Raw genomic sequence first — 24916 nt, forward strand, 5'->3', positions numbered from 1 at the left:
CCCGGCCAGCCCTGCCTCCCTCCCTGCCGGTCCCTCCCCGCCCATGATCAAGTGTGTCTGGTATTTGGGGGGGGGGGGTCTACCTGGTAACCCTAGCCTTAAAGTGAATGTAAACTAATTTTATGCCTACCTTAAGATCACTTTGCAGTGACAGAATGGTGTAAAAGGGCAGTAGCTTACATAAGAATTAGTCAACCCAAAACACTATTCCCTCCCTCCACCTACAATTTACTGATTCCTGTTGACTATGTTCATCACGAGTGCAAGCTGGGCCTTGAGGAGGGTCAGCAGGAAGATTTTTTGAGTCTCGCTAACCTGCTTGAGTCATTTTACATAAAGGGAGTTTGAAAGGGGGTGAGAGCCAGGCCACCAGCAAGAGAAGTGGAGCTTAGTATGTACAGTCACCCATATAGATACTACTTCAAGGACAAACTGTCATAGAGTAAGAGGGAAGGTCCTCTAATGGATCAGTAACTAGTTAAAAGATAGGGAATAAAGCATAATAATCAATGATCAGTTTTCAGAATTGCAAAAGGTAAACAGTGGTGTCCCCCAGCAGTCTGTTCTGGAATCAATCCTGTTCAACATATTTCTAAATGATCTAAAAGGTGTACACAGTGAGTAGGCAAACATTTCAGATGATACAAAATACTAAAGCTAGTTAAGACCAAAACAAGCTTCGAAGAGTTACAAAGGGTTTCACAAAACGGATGACTGGGTAACAAAATGGCAGATAAAAATCGGTGTTGATAAATGCAAAGTAATGAACATTAGAAAACATAATCTCAGCTATACGAATAAAATGATGTGGTCCAAATTAGCTGTTACCAATCAAGAAAGACTTCTTGGAGTCATCCGCTTAATGTGCAGTGGCAGTAAAAGTGCTAACAATGGGAATCATTAGGAAGGGAATAGATAGTAAGAAAATATCATATTGCCTCTGCATAGTATGTGCACATACTGAATATTGTGTGCAGATGTAGTCACCTCATCTCTAAAAAGATATTTAGGAATTGGAAAAGGTCCAAAAAAGAGCAACAACAATTATTAGGAGTAAGGAACAACTTCCATACGAGGAGAGATTATTAAGACTAGAACTTTTCATTTTGGAAAAGAGAAGACATGATGCAGTTTATAAAATCATTATTGGTGTAAAGAAAGTAAATTAGGAAATGTTATTTATTCTTTCACATAACACAACAACTAGCAGTCATCAAATGAAATTAATAGGTAGCAGGTTTAAAACAAATAAAAGAAAGTATTTCTTCACACAACATATAGTCAACTTGTGGATCTCTTTGCCAGAGGATGCTGTGAAGCAGTAGTCGCTAATCTTCGGTCCATGGACTGGTGCCAGGCCACGAGCCGCTGGCTGCCAGGCTGTGGTACTCTGCCTGGCCATGCCTCCATGGCTTGATGGGTTTCCCTGTGAGCTGCATAGCAGTGTGGCCACTGCTAATTGAGCCCCACCTGCAGAGAGCGTCCTGGTGGGGGGGGGGAGGCACTCCCTCACTAGTAGAAGCTCCCTACTCCACGTCCAAACAAGAGTATGCTGGTAGGGAAGGAGACATAAGAAAGGAGGGAAAGAAGGAGGAAGAATGTGGCTGGGATGGGAGGGGGCCAGAGCACCCCTTTGGCAGTCTCATGTTTTGTTGGGCCGCTTTAAAAAAAAGCCAGAGCAGCCCTCCATTCCCTGCCTCCTTCCCCCTCTGCAGCGGCAGCCTTATGTTTTGCTGGGCTGCTTTAAAAAAAAAACTTTGGGTAGCTAGCGATGTGTTATGTATGATTTGTTAAGGTAGAAAGCAAATACTGAGGGGAGGGATAATAATAAAAAGTCTGTTACAATGATATGTATTGTGTGCGTACAGATGCAATGTATAACAACATGTATTGCTTAAAATTAATTACCAGAATGAATATGCAAATACATTCATTTCCATAATAAATATGCAAATGTTTTTGTGCTGGTCTGCCAAAAGTTTTTGAATGAGTTTGCTGGTCCACAGTATATAAAAGGTTGGGAACCACGGCTGTGAAGCACAAGACTATAGCAGAATTTTAAAGAAGAGCTAGATAAGATCTTGGAGAATAGATCCATCAATGGCTATCTGTCAAGATGGGCAGGAATGGAAAACCATGATTGAAGTGTCCCTAGCCTCTCTGTTTGCCAGAATGTTCTGTTTACCCTCTCTGAAGCATCTAGTTTTGGCCACTGTTGGAAGACAGATACTGGGCTAGATGGACCACTTGTCTGACCCAGTCTGGCCATTAGGGATGTGAACAGGTAACAATGAACTGGTGCTCAGGAGCAGCCTGCCACAAATGGAGCAGTCCTGGAGCAGCCAGGCTGGAGCAGTCCCCTGGCCCTATATCCTGATTAGCTAGTTAACCAGTTAAATGTTAGGTTAACCTAGTTAAACGGGATTTAATTCTTATGTTCTCATGACAAACCTCAAAGGAGCTGGGGTGAAAAACCTCCACCTTATTTCATGTGTTCTGTGTGCACCCAATGTAGGCCACTTCTCCCCATGTTGCAGGCTTCCGTGCTCCACCCCCCCCCCCCCCAACTTGTCTGCCTTTCCTCTCTTCCTTCTGAATGGATTTTACCATTTTAACCTAGTCCTTCTTAAGCCTGGTCTTCTCATCCCAATGACTTTCCTGAGAGATCTCAACAAAACTTTCATAAAGACACTTTATTACTCTCTGAGGAGGCTTTATGCCAACATACTTTGCGCTGACCTAACTTTCTAGCAGAGACATGACCTGAGTGTTAAGTAGCTTCTATAATATTCATCTACAATTATCCCTGAAATACTATTCACCACAAAAGAATGAAGATTTCCACATGGAAAAAAATAGCTCAGAGGGATATTGTTTTAGTATATTTTACTTACAAATTAAGAAAAAGATCATGAGCATTTCAAGCCCAGAGTGTAAAGTGCATGAGCAGAGAGCTGGTAGTATGGAACCATTCAAAAAAGTCACAGAATAGTAATTTAAAAGAACTTAGTAGGTCATTGCATTAGAACACAAGTACCAAACACTATGCTAAGAAGAATAAATTCAGGCACAGTTATGTGATCAGTATCTTTTGCTTGAGAAAGAATAATTCTATTTCACCTTTATTAGGATTAAATTTTAAGGCCTTAATTCATTATACATTATTCACACTGTTACATTTTAATTCAGAAGAGAGGTAATCAATCAGCTCATTAGCTCTGAAATGCATTTAACAATATACTTTGCTATGACTTCATATAAAAATAACAGAGCTGTTACATCCTTTAATTACCAGTTAAGAAGTAATAAATCTAAAACATTGTAACTGCTGCTTTTTCAAGAAAAACAAGAGCACTTCAAGCTTTGCCACCTCAGACTGTTCTTTTGTGAGCAATTCTCAGTAAACAATTCTCCTTTATACCAAACAGTCTGCCGATATGCTTCTGGAATTACATCCAGACACTGCAGGCCTTCCTTTTTGCAGACAGCAGCCTGTGTCTAATTTGGCACCAATTTTCCTTTCTTTAGGTTCACAGATGTGACATACTTCCTTTGCCCTGCCACAGAAAGCAATTCAGACAAATACTGTGGCTGGATTTAAAGAGAGAGACTCCATAACTTTATGGCCATCATTCATTATTCTGGCCACGCAAGTTCAGACTCTATTAGCTTCAAAATTCATCCTTTTGCCATGAAGCTCAGCAGCCAAATAGCTGCATTTTAGGATTCGCAGTATCCTATCTGATTTTCCCTCTTGACACTTGCTGCAGGATGGGGAGGCAAAGCTGACTACACAAGATTTTATTGCTGGTGAACTCAAAACAAAAATACTTCTCTTAAACACGAACAGTGTGCACACAGGCAAATGTAGAAACCAGTTTAATTCCCGAACTCCTGGCATGTTGCCCAAGCTGGTGGCATGATGTTTGGGCACCTTTGATTTAGGGCATTATGCCAGCAGACCACCTGAAAGAGTCAAGAATGAATCTTCTCATTCAGAATTGGGGAGGTACATTTTGTGAAGTGATTTGTTTTTCTCTGAAGCATCAGGTACTGATCACTGCTGAAAGCAGGATACTGGAGTGGATGGACAATTAGTCCAGTTAATTATGGCAATCTGTATGTTCATATGCTTTCTTGTTTTCATGGCTTATTTGATATTTGTAACAGCCTGCAACATTAGAAAATAAACCATGTTAAAATGCACAGTATTTAAAAAGTGGGCCTGGGCTTCTATGTTTGTTCTTGCAAATACAGTCAATCTTTACTTTTTAATTAGTTTTCCTCAAGATTTCCCCAAGAGTCCTTCTAAATTTCTCATTGGGGTCAATGCTCCACCTCAAGTTTTCAGACACTATACAAATCTGGAAGATGATAATTCTAAAATGAACAATTATGTTGCTTGATAGACGAGTAATAAGTACAGATGACACCATGACACAAAATAAATAAAAACAAATGGCCTCTGAAATCTGCCCTTTCAGGATAGGACTGAAGCTTCTGTCAAGTTAAGACTCATTTTATGTGTTGCAAGAAACAGCATTAGCTCAGCACAACAATTCATAGCAGCCACAGTAGAATCTGGACATCTTTTGCTTGTCTAGTGCATCATCAGTTTTTGGTCCTATGTCATCTCTAGTTTTCATAGCCAATGAAAGACTCCACATTTCTTTCTGTAAGCATCAGGTCCCCTTACATTTCACAAAGCTATACTACAGCAAAACTGGCATCTTTACAAATGCTTTACAACATTTTACATTGCATTCTATTTTATGTTCTTGTATAGCCTATTGTTTTTTGTTTTTTTTTCTCTTGGAAAGAAGGGATAAATGACATTGTATATGTTGGATGATAGTTTCATTCACAATAGAAGACTGCAATGTCATATGTTGAAAACATGGTCAGTGGCTAACAGTTAAGAACCCCTAATTGTACATGTGACAAATATTACACTGAAAAATGGAGCAACATCAAAAAGCTAGAAAACAATGGTACAGTACTGTTAATATCAGTTTGTCAGTGCTGCAGCTGGTATTCATATACTTCAGTTAATATGATAGACATGCCTTCAGTTTCTAGGCATCAGTTTAGCAAGAAATCTGGTTCCCGATATCCAAAGAGTTTAAAGTCTCCTTCAAAGCGGGCATACAAGCGTCTTATATCTCTCTTGCTAATTCCTGAGAAATAATGCTCTACTTTTGTTTTGTTGTATACCGTTATTCCTGGTGGAATTGTGGGATATGATACCAGATGGTCTATTCCAGCTTCTTTCAAAATATATGGAGCATCATCTTCCAGGGTTTCATGGTGTCCAATCACACTATACCTTATTTCACACGGGGCACAAAGTTCCACATATGTTACCCAATGAATAATGTGATCACCAAACTGAACATCAAGCCATCGGTGGTTTGGATCCCCCAAATAGCGCACAAAGTCCTCAAACTGTAGCCCCCTGGTCTCTGTGCGATTCTTCCTATATTTCCGAATTATGCCAGGAGCAATTTCATGCCTGTACCAAGGTTCAAATCGAGGGTTGTGGACAAACTTGTCCTTAAATGCAGAAATAAGTCTTTCAAAAGGATCTCTTACAATAAAAAACTTGAAGTATAAATTCAGTCTAAAACAAAACAGATAGAAAAAGTGAACTACATACCGAAAAGCTACAAAACCGAGATAAAAATAACCTCTAAATACCAGGAATATGATTTATAAGTAGCATCCCACTTTTCGTCCATCTCTGAATATGACACCAATAACACCTGAAATAAAATGTTCTATTTGTTTTAATAAAACAGGATGTACAAATGGTCACCTATTAAGTAGGGTTACTCATGGGAGACAAAATATCTGAATCCATGTCCTCTAAGGCCTGTGACGAAGTTTCTAGAACAGATCTTATCTGGGAATTACTCAGCATTCTAATTCAAAGGCTATTAAAAGCAATGGGAGTTATTCCACTGTTTTCAATGAGCTTTGGAAGTAGCCTCAAATGAGGTGTTACCTTTCTGTTACAGAACTATCCCTTCTCAAGCCCCTTCAAGGGGGCTTATAAAAATACTTAGTCTTATACTAAACCAAAAATACACAGAATCATAGGACTGGAAGGGATCTCAAGTGGTCATCTAGTCCTGCCCTCTCCACTCATGGCAGGACCAAGCAACATCTAGATCAGTGTTTCTCGACCAGTGGTAAGTTTTAAGTTTTACAGCGCTTTATTATTTTTGTACTTTTTACAACCAAAAATTTAATCGTAGCCCACCAGCTACGATTAAGTTGTTTAAACAAATGTGTTGCAATGGTAGAAACAAAAATATGTCTGAAAACTATAGTTACTGGGGGTATTTATAATTTTTTTAAAGGGGGTACTTTTTTTTTTTTTTTTTTTTTTTTAATAAAAAGGGGTACTTTAAAAAAATAGTTTGAGAAACACTGATCTAGATCATCCCTGGCAGGTGTTTGTCTAACCTGTTCTTAAAAATCTCTAGTGACAGAGATTCCATAACCTCCCTAGTCAACATATTCCAGTGCTTAAGCACCCTAGTTAGGAAGTTTTTCCTAACGTCCAGCCTAAGCCTCCACTTGCTGCAAGTTAAGCCTGTTGCTACTTGGTCCTAGCCCCAGAGATCAAGGACAACAATTTTTTCCCTCCTCCTTGTTACAGTCTTATAGGTACTTGAAAGCTGTTACCACATCCCCTCTCAATCTTCACTTTTCCAGACTAAACAAACCCATTTTTTCCAATCTTCCCTTATAGATCATGTTTTCTAGACCTTTAATCATTTTTGTTGCTCTTCTCTGGACTTTTTCCAATTTGTCCACATCTTTCCTGAAATGTGGTGCCCAGAACTGGATACCGTACTCCAGCTGGGGCCTAATGAGCATGGAGAGGAGCAGAATTACTTATTGTGTCTTATGTACAACGCTCTTGCTAATATAACGCAGAATGATGTTCAGATTTTTTCACAACAATGCTATGCTGTTGAATCATATTTAGCTTGTGGTCCATTATAACCTCCAGATCTCTTTCTGCAGTACTCCTTCCTAGAAAGTTACTCCCCAGTTTGTATATGTACAACTGATTGTTCCTTCCTAAGCAAAGTACTTTACATTTGTCCTTTTCAAATGTCATATTATTTATCTTACACCATTTCTCCAATTTGTCCAGATAATTTTGAATTATAATCCTATTCTCCAAAGCACTTGCAACCCGACAGCTTGGTATCACACACAAACTTTATAAATGTACTCTCTATGGGTATGTCTACACTACAGAGTTAGTTCGAACTAACGGATGTTAGTTCGAACTAACTTTCATAGGCACTACACTAGCGCTCCGCTAGTTCGAACTTAATTCGAACTAGCGGAGCGCTCAGTTCGAACTACGAAAACCTCATTTTACGAGGATTAAGCCTAGTTCAAACTAGCTAGTTCGAATTAAGGGGTGTGTAGCCCCTTAATTCGAACTAGTGGGAGGCTAGCCCTCCCCAGGTTTCTCTGGTGGCCACTCTGGCCAACACCAGGGAAACTCGTCTGCCCCCCTCCCGGCCCCGGATCCCTTAAAGGGGCACGGGCTGGCTATGGTGCCCGTGCCAGGTGCAAGCCTGCCAGCACCCAGCTAGCAGACCCTGCACCTGGCACGGATCGAGCCACCCACCCGATGCCCCCCCAGCCCTTCCCCTCTTCCCGGGACCAGGCTGGCGGCTCCCGGGAGCTTGACCGGGACCGCAAGAGGCGGGCACCCGCCTGGGCTAGTGCGGACATCGTGGACCTTGTCCACGATCTCTGCACTAGGCACAGGAAAGTGGCCGTCTAGGGCAGGAGACCTGCCAGCATGGCCACCCAGGAGCAGGTGTGCAAGAGAATCAAGGGGGTCCACTGAGACCCCCGACCCTGAGCCCTGAGCTTACAATGGCCGTCCTGGGTCAGACCAAAGGTCCATCTAGCCCAGTAGCCTGTCTGCCGACAGCGGCCAACCCTAGGGACCCTGGAGTGGATGGACCGAAGACAGTGACCAAGCCATTTGTCTCGTGCCATCCCTCTCCAGCCTTCCACAAACCTTGGGCAGGAACACCACTCCTACCCCCTGGCTAATACCACTCCATGGACCCAACCTCCATGACTTGATCTCACTTCCCTTTAAACTCTGTTCCAGTTGTAGCCTTCACAGCCTCCTGCAGCAAGGAGTTCCACAGGTTGACTCTTTGCTTTGTGAAGAAGAACTTTCTGTTACTAGTTTGAAGCCTGCTACCCATTCCTTTCCTTTGGTGTCCTCTAGTCCTTCTTTATGGGAACTAATGAAGAACTTTTCTGTATGCACCCTCTCCACCCAACTCCTGCTTTTAGAGACCTCTATCCTGTCCCCCCTCCATCTCCTCTTTTCTAAGCTGAGAAGTCCCAGTCTCTTTAGCCTCTTCTTCATATGGGACCTGTTCCCAACCCCTGATCATCGTAGTTGCCCTCCCCTCTCCCAGCCTCTCTCTTCCCCTTTCCCACCTCCTTGTCCCAGTCTCCCCCAGTTTTGTTCAATAAATAGAGATTCCATTTTGGAAGACATGTTATCTTTATTTTGTACATCAAGAAAAGGGGCTAGGAAAGGGTAAGTGGAAGGAGGTGAGGGAGGAATGGGGTACACGCCCCCGATGGGGAGGACTGGGCTGGCTCTGCGGGCTTCTGGGGGTGGAAGCTCTCTTGCAGCCCCCCAATTGCCCCCTCTCCCCAGATGGCAGCCTGCGGCAAGTGCAGCCGGGCTGATGGCCGAGTGGTGTGATGTGCCCAGTGTGGGCACTCAGGGCACTCCAAGCCAGGACTGGTTTTCAAGCGGGGCACCCCTGAGAACTGGCGGGACCCTTTAAGCACAGCCCTCGGCTAGCCTGAGACAGCATCTCCACGCTCTAAGTTCTCCTCTGATGCCCTGCCGGCACTGCTTCCGGCCATCCTTAACCCCGGTTCAGGGTCCACTTAATGTGGACATGCTAGTTCGAATTAGCAAAACGCTAATTCGAGCTAGTTTTTTAGTCTGGATCCGTTAGTTCGAATTAGCTTAGTTTGAATTAACTAATTCGAACTAAGTTAGTTCGAATTAACGTTGTAGTGTAGACATACCCAAAGCTATTATCTAAAAAAACCTAAGGAAAATATTGAACAGAATCAGACCCAGAATTGATCTCTGAGGGATCCTCTTGTTATGCTCTTCCATCACGACTATGAACCACTGACAACTACTCTCTGGGAATGGTTTTCCAACCAGTTATGCACCCACCTTATAGTAGCTCCATTTAGGTTGCACTGCTCTAGTTTGTCAATGAGGTCATCTGAAGCTGTATCAAAAGCCTTACTAAAGTCAAGATATACCACATCTACCACTTCTCTCCATCCACAAGGCTTGTGTCTCTTACATTTTTCATAGCCTTCCAGGAACAAGTCTCCTAAGTGACCACGATCATTTTTTCCCTCATCCTTCTATTTCCTCAACCCTTCTCATGGCTCAATTGATTTTTAAGTGGCATTACTTATGGAGTAAGGCACTTGTTGCTGTGAATATGGGTGAAATAATCTGGCCCTTAGATTGTAAGTTTTTCTGAGAAAGAGATCTTTATCTTTTATTTAAAACACTTATGTGTTACTTACATAACCAGATGAACCAGAGAAATCCCGAAACATACCCAAGCACAACCTGGAATTGAGTCTTCTCTCCATTTCACCAGTCATGTTGTTTTTATTCTTCTGAAGTCAACATGAGATGGTAACACCAACATCAATGGAATCAGTAGAGTAACACCAGGGGTAATACCAGTGTAACAACAACTGAGAACTCCTTTGTTCGATCTGCATTTTAATGTGTTAGCCTCCCAATTTTCTCTGGGTCAGAAACTTATCTCCCTCGGAAATCAAATCACCTCTTACCGTTTCTGAATTTCAGAGTCACTGAAGGAAGATAAGCGTGGAAGGCCATTCTTCTCATGGTCATGTACAATGTTCTCTGGGATTTCGTCTATGGAAGAAAATGCTCCTAGAAAAAGAATACAGACAGAAAAGTTACCTTTAAAAGAGTTGGGGAAGAGTATTTATCTCACAGTGTTGTTTTATACGGCTTTTCTTTCTCCCATGGCATTAGTATCTCTGGTTACAAGGTACAAAAGCTGTTAAATAAGGGATGATTCTGATTGCAACACTAACGGCTGTTCAACACTGAATATAATACACATTTGGAGATTTGGTACATGGCAACTCTTCTCTAAACCAAACCAGCACTCAAGTCTCTAATAGTGCATGTAAATAAGCCTCATCAAGCAGCCCTCCCCTCCCTTCCCACAACCTTGCTCTCACATAACCAAGCTGGAAAGACTTAGAAGCTAAGGGTTTTTGCTTTAGCTTCCAGCAAACTGACACACTCTAAAGCATCTACCTGAACCACATCAACTCGAAACACTTCACTGTCACGCTCCTGACAAGCTCCCTTTGCTTGGGTCCTTTTTGAATTAAACAAATACTACATTAAGAAGTGCCAAATGTCAGATCCTTGGGTGTTGCATAAGAAAATAAAATACAGAATGGCAAGCCTCCAAACGTCATTTTAACATGGTTCTGTAAGCTAATTTATGCTAATTAGCTGTTACCCTCTCATGCTTACAATCCTGCAGTAGTAGACATGCAGTGCAGTTACATGACAATAAAGAGCTCTATGGAATTCAGTGGGATTCCACATGGGCAGAAAGACAAGGATAGTAATCAAATCCACAAATCCTCATGAAAGCCACCAGTGCCCATCTATAACTGAGTGATCCCATCACTGGAGTCACACTGGTGCCAGGAAACACCAGTGCCCATAAAACTAGTGACTAAATTGCACAGGTTGGGATCTTAGGATACGTTTAGACTGCAGAGTTTTTCTGGGAAAATTTCGGAAAAGCAGACGCATTTTTTCGGCATCCCTGTAAATCTCGTTCTACGAGGAAAAGCAGATGTTCTGAAAGAGGCTTTTTTTCGACATTTGGCTCAGTGTAGACAGGCCAAAGGTCAGAAAAACCTCTTTTGGAAGAAAAGCGGAAAAAGATACACAAATTGCAGTTCACAATTTGAGTATTTTCCCAACTTTTCTTTGTCATCTAGACACAGCCTAAATGTCCTCAATGTTGTCCATTCTACAAATTAACACCTTTTGTCCCCCTCTTCCCCTTTTCTTGTGCGAATTTAATTCAGAGCTAAGGTCCAGCACTCACAATAGCAGGGTCAATTACTCCAGACTGCCCCTGGAGTATGTGTCAACCGTGATCTGCAAAGGTCACCTCTAAGGCATCACTACTGTTAGGTCTGTCGTCTGAGGCTGCTCAGTAAGGACTTGGTTAGTGCCAATTGTGGTGGTGCTGCTCATCAGCAGGCAATTGCCTACTGGAAACTGGACTAAGCCCACAAAATGCTTCTCACATAAGCCACTGCTAATCAAATGGTGGTAACTTTCTGTCACTACCAGACCCGTTAAGCTGGAGGTAAGATGATCTATAAATATCTACCTATCAATTGTGTTGCTCATACTAACTAAAGCTTTGCAATAAGCACATCGAGATCGGAATCCGTTGTGCGCTATCAGACCTTGATTAAGGACAGGCCCAGACAGGTATCCACCATCTCATCTCTCCTGAGCCACTCTGCCTATCCCTTAGGTCCCATATGTTTTCCCTCTCTCAGTAATGTTCAGTGGAGACAATCTTTCCATCAGTCCCTTTTATATGTACTTCTAGCTCCCGTGAGCAGATGCTGTGGTTTCATTCTTAACTCATGTCCCAGACACAGGCCCCACGCTGCCCAACTCCCGCCCACCCGGCTGCTTGCTCACTGTCCTGAGTGGACAGCGCAGCCAACCACAGCATGCTGCCTTTGGCCCAGCAAACTCTTTGGCCAGGCCCGCCCAGAAATTATCACCATCTTTTCTCGATAACTCGAATAAAGTGTTCCTGATAAATCTCAGATTTATTACAATTCACTTAAATCAATATCTAGTATTTGAATGATGCATTTGCTTCCAAAATCATTTGGTCGTCTGTCTGTACCTTTAGTGGATTTCCAGTTTTCACATCCATACCTTAAGGTTGAAATAGCATTTGAGTTCATACTTTGTAGTTTGGTCGTTAAGTGGCAGATTTCTATCAACCAAATTTTGTTTAAGATGGTGAATACTGCTGCTGGCTTGCCAATTCATAACATTTTTTTTTTTTTACATTCCCGACTGGCTTGCACATTACTGCCAAAATGTGTAATAGACTAACCTTTTGTATTCCTGTGCCTTCTACTAAAATGCTTGAGTTGGGAGTTACTGGGATGGGGGTCTCACTAGATTTTGTTTTTAATAATTAGTTACTAACGCTTGTCTTTTTTGAAATTCTGGACTTCTAGCCTTTGTTTACGTGGACTTCTGGCCATTGTTTCTCAAATGATCTCGGTGGCAATACCAAACAGGAAAGGTGAGAGAATGTACCCTTTTTTGACATCACTGATTGCATACAACCGTTCACTTAAGTCTGCATTTAGTGTAACATTCTACAATTTATTTTCACCGAGCAGGCTACAATTCAACACTTTTAAGTGTATGATAGATTCTTCATAGCTCATTAATAATGTATATACAAAATCCCAGTGTTACTTGCAGCAGCTGCCAAATTGAAAACTGAGAATTGCTGTAAAAAATAGAAATTTCAGCTTCATGTCACAGGAATCTTACAATGGTGCTGAAAAGAGAAACTTTTTCTTATGGCTAGACACTTGAAATCACAATTGCTCCTTTTGTTGTCGGGTTTAAGTTGCAAATTTTAAATTACCCCTGTTTTAGGAGACTATGAACCTTTACAATTCATTTGTAAAATTCCTCTCCCAGCCTGCAGTGAAAATAAATCCACCAAATAAATCCTCAATGGCTCGCGTCACTTCTGAGGTAAAGTGGCAATGATATTTATTCTAGTGGAAAGAAGGTAATTTTTTTATTTTTCAAAAAGGAGACTTTGTTTTAAAGGATTAAATGGAACTGCAAGGAATGAATAACTGCAATTAAGTATCTGTTTGTAAAGAAGAATGTAAATAAATGTGTTTATATGCTTTCCTCATCCTAGTGATTCTGCCCTTTCCCCCTCAAAGAAAACCCTTACATTCATTAGAGCAAGTAGGTACCATTTAAAACAATCAAGACTTTTTTCCATTGAGTGTTGCCCACTTTCGGCGTCTGACAGAACAGGATCTTGTGCTTATCACAAACAAATATTCGGTCCAAGACAAATTTGGAAATGGTCGTATGAGAGAGATTTCTCAACGCCGTATCTCTGCACACGTTGCTGAGAAGCTCAATCCTTTTCACATGGACCAGGGATTGGTGCATCAGATCTTCAGAAATAACTTTTCCAGTTGGCTTGTTTTAAAAAAAAAAGGAAAAAAAAAAAGAAAAAGTTTAACTTCTAGATCAAATTTTAGGGAGTAAGAGAATACATTAATTATCTTAGTAAAGTATGTTCCCCCCTCTTCTATATAAAAATATTGCTAAATTTACATCATCCCAGTTGGTTTCTGTTGGCTTCCTCAGGTTTGATACTGGAGCGACTGGTGATTTTCAACCATTATCAAGGAGGGTAAGAAACTTTCTATACAGCAATTTTTATGAAGCCTGGACTTATCTGTATAGAAAGGAACAAACCATGCTTTTACCTGGGCTTAACAGTGGAAAAGCAGGACATTTTCCAGGTGGTGGGATGGTAGAGTAAGCTATCAGTTTCATCTTAAGTTTTCATTTGAAACAAAAGACTTTTAGCCTTTGCAGATGGGAAGATAATGGCCCAGATGCAAACTGATGCTATGCTGACTTCCTGTATCTACACACATAGAAAGCTCCAAGCCACCTGTTTCTCCAAGTTGCAGCAAAGTGAAGTTGGCCAAATTCTGCTCAGTTTTGTGAATGGTCTTCAGAACCCAACGAGCAGCCATGAAGCAAATGTTAACATCCATTCACTTTGCATAGCAACAGAGGCAGGACCTAACAGTATTCTGGATGGGGAGGAGGAACTACAGAATCACACAGCAACCCCTCAATCGAAAGATAAGCAGAGATAAGAGAGGAGCAGTAATATCTTAAGAACGCAACAAGGTAAACAGCTCAAGCTCTGTTTTGTGGAAATGATCAGACCTTCAATTATTTCATTCTGTGTTAGGACCTGGCTTTCCAGAAAGCATACAGGGCATTCTTATTCCATTACAGTGAGATATTGGAATGTTTATGGAAATTCCCTAAAAATCCCCATATTAACAGTTTAAAGTAAAGCAGCCTGGGTTTATGTGGCTGAAAACTGCTACCGCCTTACAGATCATGCAGAGTAATAAAGCTTATGGCCTTTCTGAACTAGCCTAAGAACAAGGGTTACTAATATAGAGACTTGGGCCAAGCTGGTGATAGGCAATCTAAGCTTACGTGCTTTTATCCTCAGAAGAAGGGGTTGAACCAAGAAACAAATACGAAAAGGAAGGAAAAACAAGAGGAAAATAGGAGTGAAAATTCATAGAATCATAGAACTGGAAGAGACCTCAGAAGGTCATCAAGTCCAGCCCCCTGCTCTAGGAAGGACCAATTCCAACTAAATCAACCCGGCCAGGGCTTTGTCAAGCCGAGACTTAAACACCGCTAGGGATGGAGACTCCACTACTTCCCTAGGTAACCCATTCCAGTGCTTCACCTCCCTCCTAGTGAAATAGTTTTTCCTAATATCCAACCTGGACCTCTCCCACCACAACTTGAGACCATTGCTCCTTGTTCTGCCATCTGTCACTACTGAGAACAGTCTCTCTCCATCCTCTTTGGAACCTCCCTTCAGGAAGTTGAAGGCTGCTATCAAATCCCCCCTCACTCTTCGCTTCTGCAGACCAAACAGACCCAAGTCCCTCAGCCTCTCCTCATAAGTCATATGCTCCAGCCCCCTAATCATTTTAGTTGCCCTCCGCTGGACCCTCTCCAATGCGTCCACATCCTTTTTGTATTGGGGGGCCCAGAACTGGACACAATACTCCAGATGTGGCCTCACCAAAGCCGAATAAAGGGAATGATGACATCTCTGGATCTGCTGGCAATGCTCCTCTTAATGCAACCTAATATGCCATTAGCCTTCTTGGCTACAAGGGCACACTGTTGACTCATATCTAGCTTCTCATCCACTGTAACCCCCAGGTCCTTTTCTGCAGAACTACTACTTAACCGGTTGGTCCCCAGCTTGTAACTATGCTTGGGATTCTTCCGTCCCAAGTGCAGGACTCTACACTTGTCCTTGTTGAACCTCATCAGATTTCTTGTGGACCAATCCTCCAATTTGTCTAAGTCACTCTGGACCCTATCTCTGCCCTCAAGCATATCTACCTCTCCCCCTAGCTTAGTGTCATCCGCAAACTTGCTGAGGGTGCAATCCATCCCCTCATCCAGGTCATTAATAAAGATATTGAACAAAACCAGTCCTAGAACCGAACCTTGGGGCACTCTGCTAGAAACCGACCGCCATCCTGACATCGAGCCATTGATCACTACCCACTGGGCCCGGCCTTCTAGCCATCCTTCTATCCATCTTACCGTCCATTTATCCAATCCACAATCCCTTAACTTGCTGGCAAGAATATTGTGGGAGACCGTATCAAAAGCCTTGCTAAAGTCAAGGTATATAACATCCACTGACTTCCCCATGTCCACCGAGCCAGTTACCTCATCATAGAAGCTAATCAGATTGGTCAGGCACGACTTGCCCTTTGTGAATCCATGCTGACTATTCCTAATCACTTTCCTCTCATCCAAGTGCCTCAATATGGATTCCTTAAGGATCTCTTCCATGATTTTTCCAGGAACTGAGGTAAGACTGACCGGCCTATGGTTCCCTGGATCATCCTTCTTCCCTTTTTTGAAGATGGGCACTACATTTGCCTTTTTCCAGTCATCCAGGATTTCTCTGGATCTCTACGACTTTTCAAAGATAATAGCCAAAGGCTCCACAATGACATTTGCCAACTCTCTCAGTACCCTTGGATGCACTAAGTCCGGACCCATGGATTTATGTGCGTTTAGCTTTTCTAAATAGTTCCTAACCTGTTCTTTACCCACCACGGGCTGTCCATCTTCATCCCATCTTGCGTCACTTGGCGCAGAAGTCCAGGAGCCGAGCTTGTCCGTGAATACAGAGGCAAAGAAAGCATTGAGTACTTCAGCTTTCCCCACATCATCTGTCACTAGGTTACCTCCTTCATCCATTAGGGGCCGCACATCCTCTCTGATCACCTTCTTCTTGTTAACATGTCTGTAGAAACCTTTCTTGTTATCCTTCACATCCTTAGCCAGTCGCAATTCCATTTGCGCTTTCGCCTTCCTGATAACCCCCTGACATTCTCGAGCTGTACATTTAAACCCCTCCCTGGTCATTTGTCCAAGTTTCCACTCTTTGTAAGCTTCTTTTTTTTGCTTAAGTTCACCAAGGATTTCCCCTGTAAGCCAGTCCGGTCTCCTACCATGTTTGCCTCTCTTGCTACGCGTCGGGATGGTTTCTTTCTGTGCCTTCAATAAGGCTTCTTTAAAATACTGTCAGCTGTCCTGGACTCCTTTCCCCTTCATGTTAACATCCCAGCGGATTCTGCCCATCAGATCTCGGAGGGAGTCAAAATCTGCTTTTTTGAAGTCCAAGGTGTGTATTTTAAATTAATTTGTGAAAATTTGTGTTTTCCTCATTATCTAACCATTCTAGATAAGATTTAGTTCGCTGGACTCATCAAGTTGAGCTCTAGTGCACAGGATCAAATATTACCTGATTAAACAAACACCTTGAATCTTTTAGAAAAGGGGTGAGGCCTTGGTGAACAACTTATAGCTTACAAGGAAAGAGCAAAGAAACGTAAGACCTGAAGCACATTCTGGCCCCTTCTTCAATGCTTCTGATGCTCTCCTTCTGCCATTCTGTTTTGCTCCAAACCTCCAATTTCTCCCTTCCTGATACAATCTCTTCATTCAGTTAGCACTCTCCAAGACCCACTTCCTCACTAAGCTCTATGATTACCTCATCCATCTCCATTGGGCCACTTAAGACCCACAGGAAGTGAGCACCTTAAAAGGTCTATAGAAGAGAGTACCGATGTTAGCAGGGACTCCTCAGGGTCAGATGGAACAGGATCATCAGCAGAAGATGGCAACATTTACCCCTCCCCTTGAACAGATGAATTAAGACCCATCCATTTAATTGTCTCCCCTTTCTAGTCTCAAGCAAGCATCTGGCAGAACTGTAATGACCACCAATCTTAAAAAAGGAGGGAGTACTTTATTTATAAATAGCTTGCCTGGTTAGCTTCACTTTTTGGGGGGGGGGGGGAGAGGAATCTATTTTTTGCTACCATCAAGCTTCCCCAGTGATTGGTTTACACTGTGAGGCGCCATTCTTCCAGAAAAAGGGCTAGTAACAAGTGTTCTCTGTAAGCTGTGCACTTGTGCAGCCACTCAGGAGAAATTGCAATGCTGCTCAGCGGAATGCCCACAGCTAGGTTAGTGTTTCTCCCGGAGGTACACATTCACACATGCCTCAGTGAACATAAGCAAATTTATTCCGCAAAATCCAAACATGGATGGAAAAGATTAGAGGGAACATTGCAAACAAATTTCACTTACAAATGGTGGGAAGGGTTTAAAAGAAGAGAAAGAAAAGAAAAAGTGTGCTTACATCTCCAGCAGTCATTTTAAGTGAGTCTAAGAAGCCAGTGAGCCATCTTGAGACAGCTGTTTGAATAGCTTTTGAAACAGGAGTTCAATCAATATTTGGCCCTGTGCACTATAGCTCAACTCAAAGAGTCCAGCGAACCAAATTTCATCTACAATGTTTGGATAATGAGGAAAACATAAATGTTCACAAACTAATTTTCACTCGAATTTTCCTCTTGTTTTTCCTCTCGTCTCATTTTTTTTTTTGGTGCAAAGTAGTAAAAAAGTTTAAAAGCTTTGTAAACTCTGCTGAATACCTTCATTGCTACAGCACCAATCTTGGAAACATATTGTGAAAGAAAAAACCCTATTCATCTTATTTTCTTGAATAACTCCATTATTCACTTTGAGCTATGATAGCTCATTGCTACACAAGTAAAGTTCAGAAGGATTTGATTAAGGGAGCTCAGAAACCTAAGCACTGCCATCCATGTTAGCATTCACAGTATCAAAAGCTTCAAACATACTGTCTGTAAAAGATACAAAAGAAGGCTAATTAAAAGCCTTTTCGTTTTCCACTTCAATTCTCCATGGGAAAACAGGTTCCTGCATTCTCCTGCTATTCCTCTCCAAACTCTTTTGGCCATAACAAAATCTGAAAAACCTAGCAGATTGCTTGTCTGATTGTGAACATTACCTTGCATGTATTCTGGATTAACGGCACTGCTCTGCAGGAGATACATTTGGATCCAGGCATTCTATTACTCTTCCCCAGATATGCAAGGGCAAATTTTATACACTTACAATATTGCCTCCTTACATCAAAGAATTGGCCAAAACCCAGTGCTTTTGAGTATTTTGATAATGGCTTCAATTCCAATTTCAACCTCAACCACACGCAAAAAAAGCAGCCATGAAATTACTTGAGACGCTGAGAAAAAGATGCCACCTTCAGAATATCACCAGAACTGTCTCTCTCATCAATGTTTTATTCCATGACAAGGGGTTACTGGCATGTCTCTGTAAATTAGAGAGTAGCAGACTTGTTTTGCCTCATTTCCAATCACTGAAAATTGCAAGCTAGAAAGTTCAACTTATAATGAAGTCTATTGGGTTCATGTTCTGCTTAGGTCAAACCTTGACATGTGGAGCAGAGAATGCACAAAACACACAAAAAGGAGTATGTGTGGGGAAAGTGGAATGGATAAGGCAGAGCAAAAGACAAAAACAAAAAGACTGCACAGAGAACTAAAGGAACCAATGGTGGGAGCGGGGGAAAAGAGGGGAGATACAGTCTAATTAAAAAAATAAATACAGTGGGCCAAATTTTGCCATCAAGGAATGTACCACCCCACTGACTGCATCAGAGACTGCCCAGAATTTTGGGTTCTACATGTGTGGCTCACTGATAGGGTAACAACTTTTGCTAGCTTTGCGAGGAGTACACAATACATAATACACTCTTCCCTTTAGATCAGAGGTTCCCAAACTTTTTGATATGGGGACCAGTAAATCCATTCACGAGCTTTCGGAGGACCGGTAACATTCATTAAGAAAATGATGAATATGCAAATACGTCAGTTTTGGTCCTCCCAAAGCCCCCAGGGCCAGCTTTAGCAAAGCTTTTGACACGGCCACCCACAACATTCTTATCAGCAAGTTAAGGGAATATGGATTGGAAAAATGGACTGTAATCCAATAAAACCCTGCACCATCACATCATGTACAGGCAGTCCCCAGGTTACGTACAAGATAGGGACTGTAGGTTTGTTCTTAAGTTGAATCTGTATGTAAGCTGGAACTGGCGTCCAGATTCAGCCACTGCTGAAACTGACCAGCGGCTGACTACAGGAAGCCGGAGGCAGAGTTGCTCTGCCCCGGGCTTCCTGGAATCAGCCGCTGATCAGTTTCAACAGCGGCTGAATCTGGACTCCAGTTCCGACTTACATACAGATTCAACTTAAGAACCCCAGGCGTCCCCAAGTCAGCTGCTGCTGAAACTGATCAGCGGCTGATTCCAGGAAGCCCAGAGCAGAGCAACTCTGCCTCGGTTTCCTGTAGTCAGCGCTGGTCAGTTTCAGCAGCGGCTGACTTGGGGACGCCTGGGGCAGAGCAGCTCGGGTGCTGCTGGGTTGCTCCAGTAGCGCCGCTCCTCGGCGCTACGGGACCAACCCAGCAGCACCCAAGCTGCTCTGCCCCAGGCATCCTGATTCAGCCACTGCTGAAACTGACCAGCAGCGGCTGAATCAGGACGCCTGGGGCAGAGCAGCTGGGGTGCTGCCGGGTTGGTCCAGTAGCGCCGAGACCGGCGCTGCGGGACCAACCGGCAGCGCCCCAGCTGCTCTACCACAGGCGTCCCGAGAAAAGCCTGGTCTGCTGGGGGGGGGGGCGCGCACTAACTGCGCCCTCCCCCCCAGCAGACCAGGGAGACGTGGGCGGCGGGACCGAGACGTGCTGGGGTCCCGCCACCCGGGTCCTCAGCGGCTTTGCTCTGTGTCTCCCTGGTCTGCTGGGGGGAGGGAGGGCCCGCGTCCTCTGGGGCGAGAAAAGCCCCGTTCGTAAGTACGGATCCGACATAAGTCGGATCCGTGTAACCCAGGGACTGCCTGTATTGAAAAGAGGCTCATTTATTTTCAGAAAGCTGACACCATCTTTGGAATTTTTTATCCATATTCTCATTCCCGATGGTGAATGCATCAGGTTCTCTGACACATTGTGGTGCCTTTAAACCTCACTGTCAGCAGTGGGGATATTTAAAAGGCACTGCTTTTACATTTTTATTCAGGATCTGCGTGTGCCCTGAACTGTCCCGCTCCCCGCCAGCCAATTCTCTCCCGATCTCTCCTGGCAAGCCCTGCTGCCCCCGCCAGCCCTGCTTCCACCAGCCGGTTCCCCAGCCAGCCCCGTGATCTCCCCCAGCCTGCCTCACTGCCTCTGCCAGCCGGGTCCCCTCCCCGCGATATCCCCTGGCCAGCCCCACTGCTCCCGTCTCCTTCCCCCCCCGGCCAGCCTTGCTTCTGCCAGCCAGTCCCCCCTGCGATCTCCCCTGGCCAGCCCCACTGCTCCGGCCCCCCCGGCCACCCCTGCTTCTGCTGGCCGGTTCCCCTCCCTATCTCCCTCTCCCCCTGGTAGCTCCATTGCCCCGACCCTGCTTCCCTGCGGCCTACATCCAATCCCCCCCGCTCCACAGCCAGCAATAAGAGCTCACCTGGTAACCCTCACTGTGCCTCTGCTGGGAGCCTGAAACATACGGCTGCATCCGCCCAGCCCGGCTGAGGGCTTGGGGAACCTGGCGCTGCACAGGCAGTCCGGGAGCCCAGAACACCTTGGCAGCCATCCTGAGGCCCGGTATTTTTTTCCCGTGGCCCAATAGTGGGCCGCAGCCCATAGTTTGGGAAATGCTGCTTTAGATATCAAGGCAGTTTTTTAGCTGACTCGCTATTAGAAAACAATTGCCTTACACCATTTGGGGGGAAGAGGTTTATAGCCACACACCAGTTTTGTGATTCTTGTGACGAGGTGTGTAACCCACATGAGCCCTGAACAGGTGGAATAGGCCAATTAACTTTAAAGGCTGCATCTGGAGGAAAGCCAGGAGCTGATGGGGCCTAATAAATGATAATGCCCAACTGGAAGAGGAGCTGGGTTAGGCTTATTAAAAAAAAAGAACCGGGGGGTGAGGGGGAGCGGTGCACTCTGTAGGGAGAGGCACTGTAGTCAGTCTCTAGAGAGGTAGGAAAGGCCTATGGAAACAGCAACAGAGTCAGAGCTTGAGCAGAGCATGGTTGTTGGGCTCAGGGTCCTTGGGCAGGAATCTGGAGTAGTGGCTGAGCCTGGGTTGCCCTGCCAGCTACCGGGAAAGTGGCGCAGACTTGGCAGTGGATCAGAAGACTGCCTGAAACAGCTTGTCCCGTGGGACTTTGATAATATGAAAAGAGAAAACTAAATAGTGACAGGTCGAGAGCTGAGACATGAAGAAGCAGCATCCTGGCTCCTGAGAGCTACCACAGGGCAAGTCACAAAGAGGGAGTAGCCTGAGTGGGGAGAAAGAAAGAGGCCAAGGGTGAGCAATCAAAGACGGGGATATCAGATCAATACAGAATCCCCAGATGCAGTAACAAGGAGGGACCCCAGAACTGAGTGAACCCCAAGACAACTCTATGAAGAAGGGTATGAAGTTCACCTAACTTTATTCTAAATATAAGAGTCAAGTACTTATTTCTTTTCCAGCGATTCCTGATGCCTTAAAACAAGAGCTCTCTTTCATTAACTCTGTATTTTCACATATTTTTCAGCAAACGTAACAGTCATCTCAAAAGGCACCTGGGATTCTTCGGGCAAACGTTTCTCCTCTGGCACTTGTATCTTTTCAACTTTTGTCATGGCCGTCAGCATTAATGGCTCTTGCTTGACACCATATACTAGATAAGAATGAGAGAGAAAAGAATTATAGAAAAATGGCTGCTATTTCCACATTATAGCCAACACTGGTATCAATTCTTGAATCACCAAGCACATTTTAGGGCTTGCTTCAAAATGAGAGGATAAAAAACAAATATGGCACAATATGGTGCATGAATATGTTAGAGGATGTTCTCTTCTGGGATTTTAGTTGCTATGGGCCAAATTCACCCTGGTATAATTTCAGTAGAATTACACTACAGATTAACATTGCCCTATATTTTTATTAATCTTTTAACAGATTGCGCAAGGAAGAGCAAAGAAACACTAATTCATAAATCCAAGGCTGTAAAAAAGATTTAGCTAGTCATTTCATATATTGAGACACTAATGTATGATATTTAAATTATGTTCAGTAGATAAATGAGCATAACTATATGGATTTGACAGCAGAGATTTTTATTTTCAGGAAGCTCAGCTAAGTTTAGCCAAACACAAAATTAATCCATCACTGTTTGCTCATCTGAGCATGCAGCTTTTTCCTGTTGTAAATGTCACCATACAGAGCAACTGTGCCTGTATAATAGGCACTACCCACCTTGTGGTTCATGAGTGTACCCACTCCAGGCTCTCGATTCCTGAGCCTTCACCTCTCTTGGGCCAATGCCTACATCTGTCTCCCTCTTGAATAGGGATGTAAAATCCTGTTTAATTGGTTAACCAGTTAAATGTAATGTTTCACTGATTAATTGATTTTAAAAGGGTGCCTGGGGGGCTGCTCCTATCCTCCGTGGCCAGGCTGAATCAGCTCCCACCACCACAGACGGGGGCTACCTCTGCCTGCAGCACACCCAAGCCACACCTATAGCCAATAGGGCCTACTCCTGCAGCAGGCTCAATATAGCTGAAGCACCCCCTGCCTGGGACCCCACTGGTTAACCAGAACCAGTAAACTGGTTAATCATTCACATCCCTACTCTTGACCAGGGTTTTTTCAGGCTTCACAGTTCCCTGCCTATACTGTGGTATTCGCAACAAGCTACACCGCCCAAAAGTCTGCTGTCTGCACTTTGCTTTCTCTCCAGAGGCTAGAACCAGTGTATGTGTGTAGTTACACATTAACACCAGCACTCTGTTTAAGCAAGCACATATTGTTTTGATGATGAAAGCATTACTTAGAAATCAATGGTTTAGGACAGAAGCTCATACACACGAGGGATATGAATGACTAATCGACTAGTATATCCAATAATCAAATGCTTATCAGATAGTCAACACACTAGTCGATTAGTCGCTTCTCCTTCCCCCTTGCTGCCTCTATCAGAAAGAGGCAGCAAGGTGGTGGTGGTGGGGGGCGTGCTTCAAAGCAGCAGTGCCGCATGGAGCCCAGGGTCAGTCCCCCGCCGACCCCGGGCTCCATGCAGTGCTGCCACTATGAAACGCTGCGGGGAGCATGGGGCCAGTAGAGGACTGCTTGAGTCCCCCACTGGCCCTGTGCTCCCTGCAGCACTTTCGTCTTTGAAGTGTAGCAACAGCCTTAAGGGTGTTGCTACACTTCAAAGGCAGAGGCACCTTTATCAACTAGTTGAATAGTCGATGCAAATTGCATCAACTATTTGATTAGCCAATTAATCTACATTTAACGTCCCTAATAGGCACTACCCACAGTATAAATTATACCTAAATTACAGTTGCAAAGATGTTTCTCTCTAGGTCCTTCTCTCTCACACACAAAACACACTCCTTTCCCTCTAAAATAGATTTCTATTTGTAACTTTCAAGTAAATGAAGATTCCCAACCTTCTGCCCTATGGCTTAAGATTTGTCCTATAATAATAATTCATCAAGACAGTATATGGCACTTCTATACAAATGTGAGAGCAATGTAAAGATGTATAAAAATACTTGAAAGAGCTATCTGTCTGCAATTTAAGGATGATCATGAATCCTGGTGAAAATGTATTATTGCTGAAACTAGACCAGAAGTTCTTACCTGCCAGGCAAGTTTATTCTTTCAAATTAGTTCAGGAACAATAATAGGAAAATTAAGAAGTGGTAGTAAAAAAAAAGTTATGTAACTTTAGCAAAATAAGGAGAAGGAGGACAATCAATGCTTGCTAAAACCTTATATATCCCAGCAGAAGAGTAAACAAAATTAAAACTACCACTTCTGCAAAGACCAGGGGAAGGAAGTCGGTTTTTATTTTTGCAGAGACAAGCAGATAAGACAGAAAAGTCAAACAGAAGGCAAAGTGAATCATGTCTCACTGGAGACCAACATGGAACCCAAGAATCAGTTCAGCTCTAAGGCCCCCATCCTGCAACGAGCTTCTGTAGGCAGGACTTCTGAGCCAAACTGCACAGATGAAGCAGTCTGCCCAATCACTGGTCATTGCAGGACATGGGCCCAACGTGCAAAAACATTAGTAAAAATAAGTCAGAAACAATCACAAGATCAAATAAAGACCTAAAATGCTACCCCATAGAAAACTATCTAGGCAAAACAAACACCTTATAAAAACAGACTGAACAAACTCAAACAAACAGTATTTTCAATCTTTAAATTGTCTTACATGAGTAGACAGCTTTCCTCCCAGCCATCATTTTGGTAAGTCATACAAAAAAACCAAGTCTATGATCCCTTTCCAGCAATCTTTAGCTAACAAATATTGTTCTTACAGCTGTCTGCATTCTCCACAATATCACTGGAAGGCAGTTACTCAGCACAATAAATAAGGCTCTGAGTCTGGAGAGCCATGTACACACTCTATGTGAATAGTCCCAATAAAATCAATGGGGCTACTCACAGTGTGTAAAGTTAATTATGTT

General features: G+C 43.4%; 1 protein-coding gene across 7 annotated transcripts in view; it reads right to left on the reverse strand.

The window, feature by feature from the left end:
- Positions 1 to 3073: 3073 nt before the first annotated feature.
- CHST10 (carbohydrate sulfotransferase 10) overlaps positions 3074 to 24916 on the reverse strand; it is a 32816-nt gene continuing 10973 nt past the window's right edge. For 4 of the 7 annotated variants that reach the window (XM_075916987.1, XM_075916981.1, XM_075916997.1 and 1 more), the window contains exons 3-7: positions 22010 to 22107; positions 16097 to 16171; positions 13162 to 13396; positions 9907 to 10012; positions 3074 to 5620 (exon numbers count right to left, since the gene is read on the reverse strand). In XM_075916987.1, coding sequence (XP_075773102.1) covers positions 5083 to 5620; positions 9907 to 10012; positions 13162 to 13396; positions 16097 to 16171; positions 22010 to 22107 — 1052 coding nt within the window. In that variant the 3' untranslated portion in view covers positions 3074 to 5082. The remainder of the gene's footprint in view (positions 5621 to 9906; positions 10013 to 13161; positions 13397 to 16096; positions 16172 to 22009; positions 22108 to 24916) is intronic. The other 3 variants (XM_075917026.1, XM_006113548.3, XM_014568735.3) reach the window with 2 other exon arrangements.

This window comes from Pelodiscus sinensis, chromosome 1, assembly GCF_049634645.1.
Source record: "Pelodiscus sinensis isolate JC-2024 chromosome 1, ASM4963464v1, whole genome shotgun sequence".
Taxonomy (NCBI): domain Eukaryota; kingdom Metazoa; phylum Chordata; order Testudines; family Trionychidae; genus Pelodiscus; species Pelodiscus sinensis.